The 16,818-nt window shown below is 31.6% G+C and overlaps 2 protein-coding genes across 2 annotated transcripts; one reads left to right on the top strand and one right to left on the bottom strand.

Annotated features, from left to right (window-relative positions):
• The first annotated feature begins 2,660 nt into the window (after positions 1-2,660).
• LOC146539106 (uncharacterized) lies at positions 2,661-9,869 on the top strand. The gene is made up of 2 exons (XM_085185434.1): positions 2,661-8,821; positions 9,181-9,869. Exons 1-2 carry the CDS (start codon positions 7,520-7,522, stop codon positions 9,196-9,198), a joined length of 1,320 nt encoding a protein of 439 aa, XP_085041560.1. The 5' UTR covers positions 2,661-7,519; the 3' UTR covers positions 9,199-9,869.
• A 2,141-nt stretch (positions 9,870-12,010) lies between these two features.
• On the bottom strand, positions 12,011-16,598 carry LOC146539105 (uncharacterized). Its single transcript, XM_085185781.1, has 7 exons — positions 16,211-16,598; positions 16,063-16,109; positions 15,591-15,944; positions 15,400-15,504; positions 14,540-14,652; positions 14,213-14,356; positions 12,011-13,514 (listed from the first exon to the last, which is right to left on the bottom strand). The coding sequence occupies exons 1-7, from the start codon at positions 16,299-16,301 to the stop codon at positions 13,385-13,387; spliced, it is 984 nt and encodes a 327-aa protein (XP_085041907.1). The 5' UTR covers positions 16,302-16,598; the 3' UTR covers positions 12,011-13,384.
• Positions 16,599-16,818: the final 220 nt, after the last annotated feature.

Here is a 16,818-nt window from a genome sequence, read left to right as displayed (position 1 = left end):
GGTGAGCCTCCACTCTGCTAGCCAGTTAGGCAGCAGATCGAGGGCCAGTTGGAGCTTGATGGCGGCGTGAGAGAGGTTGAGCGATTTGGTAAGGAGGGCGATGTCGTCCGCATACAAAGCCAGCGTGGTGTCCTGAGTCGTCGGTGTAGCTGGAGTGGCCTCCCCAACATGGGCGGACATATTTATACCATTTAGTGTACATATACACTGCCCTCCAAAAGTTAGTTGAAATGATCAATAATGTAATAAATGAGAGAGAATTATAATAAAACCAAATAAAAGTATGGCGCCAATATCTATTTATGAAAATATAATCAATTTATGGTATTTTAATCAATAAAAGAACTATCATAACTTTTATAACTATAACTTTCGGCAAATAAACAGTGAAATTAGGATACCAAAAGTTGAAAATAGAAAAATAGAAAATAGAAAATATTGAAAATAGAAAATAGTTGAAAATGTTGAAAAAATATTTTTAAGATTGTGTCTCTGCCAATGTCTTAACCTTTAATAATTTTATATGACTGCCATTATTCTGTAGAACTGCTTTAAGTCGTCTAGGCATTGATTCTACAAGATTTTGTAGTGTTTTGACGGAATAGTCAACCATGTTTTAAGAATTTTATTTTTAAACAAATTTCTGATGCATCTAATGGAAATAGAGATCCTGCGGTCTAATTCATCCTATAAATGTTCAATGGGGTTAAGGTCGGGTAACATTGAAGGCCATTCCAGCCTTCCCGTGGGAATCAAGCCCACATAACAACACGCAACACAATAGAGAGATATTTTGGTGTTTTAAAAAGGAGGTTTCCCTGTCTGCAATCAGGAATGCAACTTAAGCTACCGAAGGTGCTTAAAGTTATTGTGGCTTGTGTTGTGTTGCATGACATGACTCTTCATCTTGAGGATTACATTGTGCAAGATAAACTTGCACAAGAAGACCACTATGATGAAGCAGTACCCCAAGCCCATACCCAACATTTTGCTGCGAGGACAGCAATTGTGGAAAATTATTTCACAACATAGAAATAGAATAATATATATTTCACATTATATAAGTGTATTTTATTCATGTGTATTTTATCACTACAGTGTTTTAAGTTTATTATTATTAAGAATGTAAAAAAAAATTAATACATACAAGTAACAAATCTATTTGTTACTTGTATCTATTAAAATTTTTTTGTTCAAGCTCTTGTGGCTCATGGCTCATTGTATTAGATTAAATTTATATCAGTATAATATTAAGTGTTAAATAGTATTTGTATATAGGTTCTTTGTAGTCTTTATTAAATAGTATTTGTCTACATAAAAGGCTAATAAATAAAAAAAATTTTTGCATAAAATTTGTTTTTTTAATCCTATTTAAAACCTAGCAGTCTCAAAAATCACAGATATTGATAATAATAGTATAAAATTTTAACTTAACATTTTCATTTAACAATTAGGAACATGTTTTTTTTAAATATTTCTATAATAATATCAGTCCACACTAAAATTAAAGAAAAAAAAACTAAATAAAATAAAAAAGTAAAAAAAAATACATTTATAAGTATGATATAAAGGAATATCATACTTATAAATGTATTTTTTTTATATTCCTATATATATTTCCTATATAATTAAATCCTTTTTGGCCTTTTCTAGTTTAATCTTTAATATTTCAATTTCTAATTCATTTTTCTTTTTTTCAGACCTAAACCTTTGCATTTCAGTTTTTTTTTGGTAATAGGCCAACTCCAATTTTTTTTTTTAAATAAATTATTTTTAGCGCTTCTGCTGATTGTGTTTTTGATAAGGTAGTTCTTTGCAGTTTTCGTTTCCTTTTCCGATAGATTGCATTTTTGTTCCAACTCTTTTTTGGAATTTTCTTCAACATTTTGACCTGAAAAAAATAATTTTAATGAATATATCAATATACTTTTTGGTTAGTTATAAATTTAAGGAGCTAGGTCTACCAAAATATTCAGCTGCTTCATCATATGGGTTTACATTGGGGTGTATTTGATTATCCAAAACTAAGAGTATTTGGTATTCATTCTCCGTTATAGTAGGTGTAAAGGATCCACCACCTGTTTTCTTAATATTTTTCTGAAAAAATATTGAGGGAATTAAAAACAATTTTAACATAAATTATAAGCTTGTATTACTATTTATTTGGAAATCATATAAAAATAGGAATTGAACTGGCACGTTTTGGAAACTGTTCAACCACCACAAGAGGTGATATTTCATAAGTTTCCCAAAATACATTTGTTTCCAATAACACTTTAAACCTGTTCATCAGTACACTTCTTCTTCAAATCTTTTAGTAGATCTTCATTTATAATAATCTGGAAACAAAAAAAATATTAACATAAAATTCCCACAACTCTTCTAGAAAAAATGTTCTGTTTAGACATTATTAAAGTTTATTTTATCATTTAAATGAGATATATTGTAACACTATAGATATAGTTATGTTATAAAAAATATAAATTATTTAATCATTTTAAAGACTACATACACTTTAATTATTTGTCACTTCAACAACCACAGTTTGCTCGGCTTGGCTGCTAGTCGATAGTTGTAAAGAAAAGTCTTCATTTGTTTGAACAGATAATTGCTCCAAGTATCGTTTTTTCTAAACACAGAACAGAGTTTTTTCTAAACAGAGAACAGTGTTATTGAACATACTTACTTTGATACTATTGAAAGCAGAGTGTTTTTTCTTCTCAAGTGGAGTTACTTAGGTGACCGCTTAGTTTTTTGTTTATTATTCATTTTAAAGCTTATTAGAAATAAAGGGACACTGCTGTATATATTTATTTTCCGGTTGACATTAATAATCCGTTTTATTTAAACACGTGAAACACGATCAATTAAGGTAAATGTACGGGAGTTCGGCAGTTTAAGGCTCTCATAACTTTAAACTATTGTAAATACATTATTAAAGGTTATATGAATTTGCAAATTTTAGTGTGATCAAAGTGGGTCTTTTGGCAGTAATTTAATGTGTGAATTATGCGGTTTAACTTAACCTTAATTTTTATATTAATTTATTTGTGGACCTCTAATTTGAACCCTACTTCGTGATAAAATTTAGCTCTGTTTCTAACTTCGTGAGTTTGTGTCCCCTATTTCGGGTCACAAGTTTTTACCTCGCGAGTGAGGTTTTATAATAAAAAAAATTAACACCTTTATTGGTTTGGATTGTAAAGAATTTGTAAATAAAAAAAAAAAGGTAGATCAGCTTAACGACATTAAAACTTTCATAAAAAAAATCAAATCAAATTAAATCATCTTCACGCTGTATCCCGCACACAGCAGGATAGGCCTAGGTAGGTAGGTAGGTATATAGGTAGGTAGGTAGATAGGTAGGTAGATAGGTAGGTATGTAGATAGGTAGGAACCTAGTGTTTTTAAAACACTCCGTTCCCCACTTTCTGCGGAATTCCGGAGTCAAAGCATGTTAAGTGGCACAACTCAACGCCGTGCTTTGCCTGAAATATAAATTTAAATAAATATTTTCTATTTTCTATACTATTCCTATTTTCATCTCCTGGAGTGGGGATCGAACCCACAACCAGTCGGTTTTACAGTCACACTTTGTACTTCTGCGCCACGAGTAGCCCCAACTTTTATAATTTACAAATTATATAAGCTCAGTTTTAAAAAAACTACATTTTTGAACGTTTATATATTTTTTTTATAAAAAATATATAAAAAAACTCAAAATTCAACTTAATTTTTTTGAAGCTAGGTATGCCAGTTTATAGAACTATATATTTTCGCAACCAGTTTGTACGGCGTTTTGTGTTTAGTAGGTATATATTATATTCCTGAAAAATTCTTGAAAAAATAAAAAGATCTTTATTTAGACTTATAACAAGACTAAGATAAACACTATTAACAAAGACAAAGAAGTCAATGTGCTGATTTTACGTAGATTTATTTGTCACGAAGTTAGAGAAAATAATGAAATGTAGGGGATCTTATTTCGTGTTACTGATTTTAGTAACTTCCGCAGTTCTGTTTATTCAGTATTTTTTACATTATGTAAAGTAATCATTAACAACTACGTATATTCGATAAAATACACAAAAATAAATTATAAAGGTTGATTAAAAAATAAAATTACATTGGCAGTACCTATACGAATTTAGCTTAAAATTACCAATTCAGGTTACCTTTAAAATAGTAATATAGAAATTTAAGTGGACAAAACATATACCGAATTTCGATCACGAGAAACTTTAATAAATACAGTAACTGATTTTAAGCTTTAAATTTAAATTATCTTAGTTATAACATAAATATAAATTTATTAAAAAGTATCTAAGATTTCCCTAATTCGGTAGTAACACGAAATAGCGGACACTTGATAAATAAAATGTCTGCTATTTCGTGAATCGATTTATTGCAATTTTAAAAGAATTTTATGCTTCCATCTATTTTTTTTTTCAATAAAATGTTTAATTATAGAATACAAAAAAGCATATATTCAATGTTTTATTCGAATAACTTACTTTTGTCTTTCTACAACCTTAAGAAATTCTTACCCTAGTCTTACGGTCGCAAGCATCGCAGACACGTTACAATGCAGTTTGTAGCCAACTCTGCGTTTAAAATGTCGCTATACGCTCAATTTTATCATTAAAATATTGTTACTTAGTTTTTAGACAGTTGAAAGTATAAAGATTATATACCAATATATAGTTTCCGTAAATAATACTTAAATTGCTTATTATTTTTGCCAGAAGCAAAACTCACGAAACCACGTACTATCACGAAGTTACCGTCACTTACCTTACTATAGTTATGAATATTTTAATATTTGAAATTATTCGTTTTAAAAAGCACTACTAAACGAAATAATAATTACACGAATACGTTATACAATTTAGGAATGTTAATTTTGTTTTACACTCAACTTAGTACACAATTTAACATATTACCGATAAGTATCGGTTTTTATACCTGTATGGGAACGTAACAGCTGTGCTCAAAGGTATTTGAGCAAATGATCAGTTTGACGAAAGTACGAAGTGTGTGTGTGTGCGTAAAAAACTTAAGTGCGTGCTCAACCACTTGAGAATTCTCAGTTGAGAAATTGTACTTTTCTCAATTCGGAAACCGGCCGTTAACGTACCGATATTTAGACATTAGGATCGTGATGAGTATGACAAATAAAAGCTGCCGCCATTTTTCAAGCCGCCCGTATTTTAGCTAAATATATGAAACTTATGTTATAATACGAATAAAAAAATATCAATAATTAATTTATATTAAAACCTTTTGAAACAATGTTAAATAGTTTATTTTCTAAAATACTGAAAAATCTTTACGATATTAGGTTTTTACCAGGTAGTCCGTGACATTGAAGAAAGATTTCTCAATTTTATTTTGTCTAAATAATCGCTGTAGATTATAGATTCCAAGAACGAATTTACGCTAATTAATTTTTATTGCACTTACCAATAAAGGAACAAAAGAAAAATAGTTCTGGGAATTTCCTAAAAATTTTTTTTTTTGTGAGAAAAGGGACAAAAAAGGATTTATTGCTAGGGGCAATAAACATTAATGAACATTCGTTCTTAGAATCCATAATCTATTAGGGGTTATTTAGATAACGAAATTAGAAAGAGCTTTCTTGAACATGGCAGACTGCCTGGTGATAATTAGGCTTACTAACTTATCTGAATTTATATTATTTTTTTATTATTTTGCTGTGAAAATGTCACATTTCCATAGTTTTATTATTATTTACCTTAATTTACTTTTGAGGCTACTCGTGGCGCAGGGGCACAAAGTGTGAGTAAATGGGACAGATTGTGGGTTTGGTTCCCACTCGGGGAAATGAAATGTTTAATATTTTTATTTCTTCGCTCTGGTTATACGAGGCGTTCAGTTCCATAGGTAGAAAACTTGACGGAAAGTGGAGAACTGAGTATCTTAACACTAAATAACCTCTACCTACGTTACTATATGCGGAATACAGCGTAAAAAAAAAGATAAGTTTTTAATAATTTATATTGAGGCCATCGTGGTGTAGCGGCACAAGGGTGAGACTGTAACGCGATGGGTGTGGGTTCGATCCCCACTCGAGGAAGTGAAATATTTGTCTACGTTTATACTTCCATTTCTTCGCTCTGGTGTCAAGGCAAAACATTCAACATACGTTAAAATTATTATAGGTAATAAATAAGGATGTAAGGTTTACGAAGTACCTATCTATCCATCCAAATATATATTGGAACTACGATATTTTCTAAAACTGATTATTTATATTTTAATCATAATAAATAAAAAGAAAAAAAAATCCAGAGAAGTAGTACCTCTATTCGTTGCTTAGGTATATTTGTTTACGTTTAAAAACGCATATTTTTTAAACCTGTAAAGAATTAACCATTTTTTTTATTACGCCAATAAAAAATTAATGAAATAAATCCGCATTACACTATATTGCACACACAACAGGGTAGGCAGAGGGAACATAGTGTTAAGACACTCCGTGTAGTGTATTGTAAGATGATTTTGATTCATCGAGTATGTACATTTATTTTTATATATATTTTATTAAAAATATTACATTGCTAGAGATATTTGAATACAAACAGTTTTGTAATACTGTCGCATCTGTTGCATAGTCGTTTGTTTTTTTTTTTAATTAAATTAACAATCTTGTTTAATATGGGCCATAAATGTTTATTTAACTTTTGTTTTTGTATATATTTTTTAAAATATTTATTTAAAATATAACGTTATATCAACATAATCTTTTGTTTTCGATCGAATTGAAATGATGTATATTTGTTCAATATAAGTAACTCTTATAAATAGAACATGAACATTTTCCTTGAATAATAATAATAATAGCCTCTTTATTCAGACATTACAATCATGCTACTGTGTTAAAACATTTATATAAATACAAAAAAAAGAAACAAATTTTGCAGCGGTATTAATTAGCGGTTAATAATCGCGGGTGAACCAACACCTTTTCCTTTTCTTTTCCTTGAATAACTCTGTCTTAAAACGAAAAACATAATATTTATTATATAAATAGTTCTATAAAACTTTCAGGAAATAAGCGAATGAAAAATGTTTATATTTTTTTTAATCTCCAATAATAAGTATAAAGGAACAAAAGATTGTATTGTAGAGAAAGGAAAAGATTCAAATGAATAAGTAATTGTTCGCTATTTACCTGAGTTAGATACAAAGAGAGGAATATTGCTGGGGGCCCCCACCTCTTCACCGGGCACATTTAAAAAGTAGCCTAACAAATTTGCTATTCTCGCGCCGGCAGCCCAACCGCTTAGACGTTTGTGTTTTCGACCAAGTTGCTCTGCTTAAGTCCGATACTAATTGTGTGTGCGGTCTCGAGGACGTACTCCACTATCGTGTGTGCGTGTTGTGTAGTGAAGAGCAGTGTTGTGCTGTGGTTCCAGCCTTGCTTCACCCGATCTAAACTCAAGAATACTGAGATTTAATTTCTTATTTTACACCTCTTCAGGGACCCTATCCGATAATGGACGAGTGTAGTCTAGTTGGAGGACTGGACATTCTCATAGATTACCTTGAGAACAACCCGACCGCGTTCGACGATTTAATAACCTTTGCACAGTCACCAGTTAACTCTCCCGAGCGATTCGAGAGAACCAACCAGGATCCGAAACCACCAACCGATGCCCGGGCATGCACAAGTATCGACACCGAGATGGAAGTAACCGCGGAATGCGTAGACGGCGGTTTCGAAACCGTCACTAAAGCAGCGAAGAGGAAGGTGAAAGTTGTGAAAAAGACTGCGTCCTCCAAAAAACCGAATAAATCGGCCATTATTAACGCACCTGCCGCGCGTGTCAGTAGTGGCGACACCGTTTTCCCGCTTCCCGCGGTTAAGTCAAATGTGGCCCCTCAGGCCCTGGCCCGCGCGCCATCACCGACTGCCCTGCAGTCCCCCGCATCCGCGCCATCACCGACGGCCCTTCAGGTCCCCGCGACCGCGATCCCTCCGCGCGTTAGACCGCCGCCACCGGTTATCATTCAAGAGAAGAGCAAATGGATCAAAGTGTCCGACTGGATGCTCGCGCAAAAAGTGAAGTTCACCTCAGCGCGGTCAACTCAGGAGGGCATTAAGGTCCAGTGCGCTGTAATCTCGGACCACCACCGTCTTACGTCCCATCTCAGGGAAACTAACGTTGGCTTCTACACATACGCTTTGAAAGACGCTCTCCATGTCGTTATAAAGGGTCTCCCAAAAGAATTCGAAACTAATTTTATCCTGGAGGGCATTAAGTCTCAAGGATACCCAGTCCGCGAGGTGCACCATATGTACCACTTCGAAACAAAGAAAATGTACGATAGTTTCCACGTTATATTGGATCTTTCCCCCGAGGGAAAGCAAATATTCAATGTTCAGTCGATCTGTTCACTCACAGGCATCCGTGTGGAACCCCTAAGGAACCGTGGACTTAAAGAGCAGTGCCATCGCTGCCAAATTTACGGCCATTCCGCTCAAAACTGTAACGCGCATCCTAATTATACATGGACATCTGCGTCGCCCTCAGCTCCGCAGGTGTATATTCCAGCACCGACTCCAACCACGAAGGCATGCGTCAAATCTACGCCGAAGTTGAAACCAAGTCCGGCCACCGCCCCCGTATGCGTTCCTACGCAACGACGACGAGACGTCTTATTCTCGGAATATATGGAGGCGGTCAACGCGGACGAAATCATCAATCCGCAGGCCAGAATGCAGGCCGTGCTTGACCACATCAAACTAATAGCAGCCTTTGGCTACTTCAAAATGGGTCTATCCCGAAAACCATGGGTAAGTTGCACTGGCTTCTAATTAATTATTTTTAATATGATTAAATTGCTTTTTATCTGAAATAGCGACACACCATTTTTTTTGTCTCTAGCCCTTACAGTAAGGGAGTTAAGGGGTAAAAAACCCCTAGCGTTAATATTTGTTTGTGAGTATTGTAGCAAATAGCAATCGTATTAATACTACCTACCTATACAATTCATTAAAAAAATGATAGGTAAAAACAACATATAGTTTTTAGGGGTATTTTACATATTGATCGAGGTATAACATACAATGCCGAATGTATAGATTTACAGTTAAGTTATATAATAATATGCCAATTTTCATATAACAAATAAAAAATTAAATAACATTTTCAGAACCAGCATGACGACTAAATGTGCGGATGAAAGCAAGATGCTTAGAACACGTCTGCAATCTAAGCCAAAAAGTTTAAATAAACGAAGAAGAAAAATGTATCGTCGTTGGAGGCTTCTAAAATTTCCGAGGATTGATGTTATTCTACGTAAACATTTAAATGTAGTTGATTTAATTTTTTATAATAGTTATTACTTTATTTCTTACTTTTGTAGATTGGTTTATTCTTATAAATGTGTGATATCTTTAAAACATATGCTATGCAAAATATAAATGTATAAAACGTCATCAAAAGTGTAATATTTATTTCAATTATATTGCATATTTTCGAATCGATTTCAAACATTTGACGATTGACGATGTTGCCTCAATATTTACAATATTTTTTGGCGTCTTCGTAGAATCTATGAATACTTTTTATTACGATATTTCTTTTTAATTAAGATTTTTGTGTTTCTAAATGTACATCGAAGATGTTCAGTAATATGTCATTTTTATGAATAATATCTAGATTATCCTTTTTTTATTATATTATCCTTTTTTTATTATATTAATTCTATCTTTATCATAATGTGTTCGGTCCCCAGGGTTGACTAGACTTTGCAATTGTATTCCACCTTTGTAAACTAAATGTTTTTAATGTTGTTTTATTATGTATACTTAGTACAATAAAGAATATTATAATGTGCAATAGTGTTTGTTACTTTTTACTCCCCCCTTGGGGCGTACTCCTAAGACCACTAAATAAACTTAATTTAGAAGGATTGTTGTAAAGTCATTAGTCAAATATTACTCATAGCTTTCTAAGAGTTTAATAGATTTAGCTATTTTAACTTAATATAATTGTATATTTTTTTTGAAAGATTAATATACTTTTACGTTAATATATGAATTATAATGATATTTTATGAATTGTATTGGTCTTTTTTATTCACGCTTCTCCCGCACACAGCAGGATAGGCAGAGAGAACTTAGTATTAAAATACTCCGTTCGTGATTTACTGCCGCCGCTGGAGGCAAACAAACGAGTTATATGTACATAAATTATTTTCTAAATTCCTGTAAAATTTACAAAATTATAAAACAGTAAAAATATTTTGTCTGTATATTTAGTATTTTTGACTGAAATGGACAGAGGGACACTTAAAAAGAATAATGAAATAAAAATAATAAATAAAAATGTTTATTAATCGGATAACCAATGATCCAAAAATAGAATAGAATAGAATATACTTTATTGCACACATTAAAAGTAATATATGGAAAGAACAACATAAATAAAAAAATGTTAGTAAAATGCAATAAACCTTAATATCTAGTGTTAATACTTAATAACTGAAAGTGACTTGGTTACGTCACACATATGACAGATCAGCGGACAGCCCCCACTGGCGTCGATAGCCTTCAAGATACAGTTGCGGCTTTTGCGCACTCGCCTTAAAAGAGAGCTTGCCTTTTTACGGAGAATGGCCGGGAAACTGTCGACCCCTGCGTGCGCAAACATACTCGAGGCGCTACAGTACCGCGGCAGCCCCAGCAATGCCCTGAAGGTGTAGGCACACGCCTCCTTGAACACGCAACGCGCTATACGACTTTTGAGTAAAGTTGATCCACGACTGCTCGTATAAAAAGAAGTACAGTAGGCTTTAAAAAGCGTAATCTTAACTAGTGTGGAGCAACGAGCAAATATGCGAGCCAACACGTTCGCCCTGATCGACAACGCCCTGCGCTCTTGCTTAATATCTAAATCATGCTTCACTCTTATTATTGTAAATCCATGCACTTCAGCATATTTATTTTATTTTTTTATTTAATTATTAGGCAAGCCAACGTAACATACAAACATTTTAAACAAAAGTACAAAGGTTTAAAAATGTTTTACATTGTACATCCCACTTGCAGGCTAGCTCAACATGATTATAACTAAAAGCAGGTATTCTAAAACCTAATATTCTACACCTAATTTAAAAACAATTAAAAATGATTCTACAACCATACTACCAAAAATGTATAAATAAAAAATAAGTATATATAATATATTACATTAGTTAAAAAATATATAATAAGAGTAAACAAAAAATAAATATTAATGCCAAAAAACAGTTCTCTATTAACATTGTAACAAATATTTTTTTTTTTTTTTAAATAATGTACCTGAGTCTATAAAAATATAAATTTTTGCCATGTTAAAAATTGAGTTATAGTTTTTCATAGCTCGGTTTATAGGGGCATTTGTACCCAGGTTAGATCTTACTTTTCTACTTAGAAAAGTGTAAAACAGAGAGAGCCAGCAGCACCATGTCATCCGCGTAACTAATATTATTAAAACGAACACCATCAATATCACATCCGACATAGAGGTTAAAAAGCTTAGGGGAGCTCAACCCTTCCTGTCTCACCCCACATTCCAACCTATACGTCTCCAAGTACTCGTTTGCCCACTTAACAAGTAGTTGATTACTAACAGTCCCACCTGCTGTAGCTTTTCCCACAAGATATCGTATATGAATAGATCGAAGCACATACAGGAGTGCTTCTTTCTCTGTAATGCTCGACAGCATGCTTTAAACTCAGAATTGCGCTTTCAATGCGATGTTAATTTCTTGTCTGTCTGTCCGTATGTATAAAACTTTAACTAATTGCTTTGTTTTAATTCAATTAAACATCTAAAGTTTGTTTCATCAAAATCGGGTCATTAAAAAAAGTTGAATCGGCATTTGAATGAACTCAAGGCGTGAGTTTGCCTGCAAATATATAGCAATACATATCTATGCTTATACTTATAATAAATCTGTATTTTAAAACGGCTTTCAAAATAAGGAGGATATTCTAATTAAATATTTTCGATTGAATATTCGATTCATTTATTCGAATAATAGTTTTGGATTCGATGTCGATATTGGATTATTCGATTCGATTTGGGGGTAAGTATGTTTTGTAATATGCATTCATTACAGTTATTTAACAAAGATTAGATAATTATAAATCTTTACCCAAATCAATAGTTTAACATTTAAATAAGTCTATTTCTGAACTACTTAATTAATTAAATTATTCATTAAGATCAACACCTTTGACTGTCAGTTAATTTTGTTTATTAAAGGAATAATCATGTAGTCCAAGTGGGCTAAGCCGCGTGCGGGCCGCTAGTGTTAAAATAACTAAACCTATTAAACTCTTAAACAACTATGAGTAATATTTGACTAATGACTTTACAACAATCCTTCTAAATTAACTTTATTTAGTGGTCTTACGAGTACGCCCCGAGGGGGGAGTAAAAAGTAACAAATTATTGCACATTATAATATTCTTTATTGTACTAAGTATACATAATAAAACAACATTAAAAACATTGCGTTTACAAAGGTGGACTACAATTGCAAAGTCTAGTCAACCTGTGCACCGATTACATTATGATAAAGATAGAATTAATATAATTAAAAAAGGAAAGAATCAAGATATTGACCTGTTCCTAAAAAAATTCGATTTTGTTAAAATAAGCAAAACATATTTACATTTTAAAACACAAAAATCGTAATTAAAAGGTCAAATATTGTACTAAAAAGTAGACTCCCAATCCCTTCCAATGAGATATTATTACATACAGATTCAGTTCAATTCTTAATTTATGGTATTATTACATTTATATCAGTATATCTCTAGACATCTCTTGTCTATTATCATGTTTGAAATAAATATTACACTTTTGTTGACGGTACATTTATATTTTGCAAAGCATAATAATGATTTTAAAGATATCTTACATTGTTAGGAATAAACGTATATATAAAAGTAAAAAATAAAATAATTAATATTACAAATTATTAAGTCAATTCATTTAAAGACATTCAATTAAACAGGTGGACAACATTTTGGACCCGGAGACGAGACTATACTTTTGCGACGTATGGTTTTTGAGATAACCTAACCTAAAAGTCCTTTGCTGTTATCAAAGGTTGCCTGTAAGAGATTGCTTGAAGCAATAAGGCCGCCTTTGCATACTTGTTTTTTTATTACTTGTTATTTCTTTTCTGCACTATTTGTATTATTCTTTTTCTTTTATTTGTGTGCAATAAAGTATAAACTAAACTAAACTAAACTAAAAGTTCAGCACACTAAAAACCGCCGGAAAAGTATAGTCCTGTTTGTGGGTCTAACAATTTTTTAAATTTTGTCGGCCTGTGTTATTTACGTAGAACAGTAATATCAATCTGAAATTTCGGAGGCATCGGACGGCGGTACATTTTCTTTCTTGGTTTTCTTAATTTTTGTTTTAGGTTGCAGACGTGTTCTAAGCATCTTGCTCTCATCCGCACATTTAGTTGTAATACTGGTTCTGAAAATGTTATTTTATTTTTTATTTGCAATGTGGAAATTAACATACTAATATATTTTACTGGAAATTTTATCAAATATTTTATTAATAATTATTAATTTTACTGGAAATCTGTATATTCGGCATTCTATGTAATACCTCGGCAATATGTATGTATAATACCAAAAACATGTAAGTAATTAATGAAATATTAACCGTTTTATACTTTGCCTAGGTATTCTATAAAGGAATATATCGAATACGCGGTAATGTATGTATAAGACGAGAACGAGAAAAGGGGGAAAATGCGGGCAGGCAATACTTGTGCAGTGATTTGCTTACTTGTTTGCATTTCAGGCAGATTCTTATAGGTGTTTACATATGTACTAACGCCACCGCAGTTAAAGATTTTAAATGTAGGTGAATTTAGGTTAGGTTCGTCGTTTTTAAGTTTAAAAGTTTCTAACCTAACCAACTTGTATTTAAAAACCGCTGAACCTGTACCTCGTATATGTGAATATAAACTAAGATCTATTTATTTTACATAGTGTCGATGGAACAATAACTACTTCATACAATCCCTAAGAATTTAATTAATTTCCAAGGAAATAGGACTATAATATTTATATTTTTTATTACGTTGACAGATATTCTATAGGTACACTATACATATTGCCGGTATCATATAGACAGATTAAAATATAACAAAAAATTCCAACCTGACTATGTTTTCTGGGACCCCACATCTCTCAGAGACCGTAGTCACGATGTCGTGTACCAACGATTCGTTTAATTTCTTTTTTGGCGGCTTATTAGGAAATGCTGGAGAACGTTTTCCAGTTAATGAATGAGTTGCCAAAACCCTGTTTAAAATAAATAAAAAGAAACATTTACTAAACAATATATGTTCTTTTTTTATTTACAAAAATATAATTGATATTAAAAGAAATATGTAGGAAAAGGCAATACCTGGATAACAATATAAGTGTATTGTTTTTTCTAATTAATTATATAGGTAATAATAATACGATTGCTGCAATACTCACTGCCTCGGGAATACTGCTGTCAATAATTTTCGAGTCGCATTTGAGTGACAAGACCAATCCATACACTTTAGAAGATGTGCAGGAACTAATGCATATCCGTTGCCAATAGGAACCTGAAAAAAGTGTTTAATTATTGTAATATACATTTTTTGAGCTTCACGCTGAAAAAATAGGGCTATCCTTCCAATAAAAATATAAAATATTTCCTTTACACTTGAGAAGAACGAAACCACAACCTATCGTATTTATAATCGCACCCTTGTGCCCCATCCTCTGGTTTCGTTCGCTTGAACTACACAATTATTTATTTACTAATCAGAATTACTTTCATATTCTAATATATACTATTAAAGTTTCAGTCAATTTTGTAAAACAATAATTTTGTAGCAATACTGTTGAAAAAAATATTTAGCATTCATTTAATTTTTTTATTTTTAACTCCATTTAAAAGAACCAAGCACTAAACATTAAGGGAAGCTTGGCAAAACGCAATTAAGACTGAAAAAACATTTAAATCAGTTAAGCGGTTTCTTAGATAAACGTGCCTAAAGCCATCGACATCGAAGAGATAAAAATATTATATTAATATTATAGTTTTATGGTCTATTACATAGATACACACGTCTCATAATAAATTTTCTAACATATCTTTTATGTACAGGCAGCAAATACTTATAATTTTTTTATATGCATATTGAATGTATATATGAGGCCATTACGGCGCATTGAACTATCTCTTCTCTGGTATAACAAAGGGGGACGTTGACTTTCTCCACTCAACCCCACAAAGAACCCAACTATTATATTGGGTTTTCTATCTTTAAACTACAGCTATAAAATACAAAGCTTAGCAAACTTACCACTCCGCCGCTTAAGTACTGATTTCGAGCTTTAGAATTTGGTGCTTCATTTTTAAAGTTTTTAAACTTCTTTGCATTTGAAGTTGTAGCGTCTTTATAAGAACTCTAAAAAAATATATAAAATATATATATAAGTGACGGAAAGATTAATTATAGTTTGTATTACAATATAATAATTAAGAATATTTTACCGATTGAGTATTATTATGTGATTTATATCGTTTGTTACTCCTTTCCAGAGTCTCGGGGGAGTCTTCTTTGGATGATTCAGAAGAACTTACAGTTAAGGAATCTTTAGAAGAACGCTTTTCTTGTAATGCTTCAATCTGTTTTTTAAGGGCTAAATTTTCTGCAATAATTTCCTTTATCAATTCTTCCCTCTTTTTTATTTTTAACAAATCTGGTATGAATTCTGTTTGAGTATGAATCTCGTGCTTTTTTGGAATTTGTTTGTCTACAAATTTTTCGGTTTCGAAGGAGTTCCTCCATTTTGCTAGAAAAGGCTTTGGCGTTGGAGTGCTGGTGTTCGTAGGAAAAAATCTTGTCTAAAATAAAAATCACAATTATATATAAATAAATTAGCATAACAGTGCAGTATTCTCATTCTCTTTTTAGTATTAAATTGTAAGTAAATAAGGAAAAAAAAAGAAAAAATAATCGTACCGTAGAGATTCTTGTTGCCGGAGGATTTTCGACATTATGTTCGACACCTGAAAAGTAATAAATTGTATTATATAATGGAAACCATGACATGCATATTTAGTATTATTTAAAAAAAATAGTTTTTAAATTTTGAAAAAATCTAACTTACTTTTCATTTCTTCATTTCCGCTACGAAAAAATCGTAGTTCCAATAATGCTTTAGCTGCATCAAGTTTGGTTTGTGATACGAATTTAGACATTTTTACGTAAAATCCGAAAATCAATTGGAAAAAATAGTTTCAAATCACAATTACTATTTATGTAAACTTGTTCACATGAAATCTCAAAATAAACTGACTAGGCTAGCAAAATTTGTAAATACTTTGTAAATATCCCCAGTGGAGGGTTGGGGGTGGGGGGTCCGAGCAATATTCCTCTTTGTATCTTACTCAGGTAAACAGCGAACAATTACTTATTCATTTAAATCTTTTCCTTTCTCTAATATCATCTTTTGTTTCTTTATACTTTTTTTGGAGATTATACATACAAATATTAGTTAAGAAAAAAAATACAGAATTTTAAAATTAAGTATTTTTAGTTTAAATTATATATTTATTATATAAATTTTTGTGAGCATCTAGTAAGTATCTAATAAGTTTACGGTAACGAGTTGTGTAAAAATTGTCATAATATGTCTTTTTAAACGGGAATATAAAAAAATAAAATGAATCAGAAATTATAGGTACATGTTGAAAACTAAAATTAAAAATCTTTATC

This window comes from Heliconius melpomene, chromosome 5 (assembly GCF_056956725.1).
Source record: "Heliconius melpomene rosina isolate 202511_hmr_F chromosome 5, ASM5695672v1, whole genome shotgun sequence".
In the NCBI taxonomy this organism is placed as follows: domain Eukaryota; kingdom Metazoa; phylum Arthropoda; class Insecta; order Lepidoptera; family Nymphalidae; genus Heliconius; species Heliconius melpomene.
Note: the sequence above shows the minus strand (reverse complement) of the source record. Positions and strands in the feature narration are given on the sequence as shown.

Excerpts from the sequence above, each read along its gene's own strand:
- LOC146539105 (XM_085185781.1), bottom strand. The coding sequence starts at position 16,301 with ATGTCTAAATTCGTATCACAAACCAAACTTGATGCAGCTAAAGCATTA. Across the intron at positions 14,357-14,539 it reads ACAGCAGTATTCCCGAGGCA|GGTTTTGGCAACTCATTCAT; the intron begins GTGAGTATTGCA and ends TATTTTAAACAG. Across the intron at positions 13,515-14,212 it reads GTCCCAGAAAACATAGTCAG|AACCAGTATTACAACTAAAT; the intron begins GTTGGAATTTTT and ends TAACATTTTCAG.
- LOC146539106 (XM_085185434.1), top strand. The coding sequence starts at position 7,520 with ATGGACGAGTGTAGTCTAGTTGGAGGACTGGACATTCTCATAGATTAC.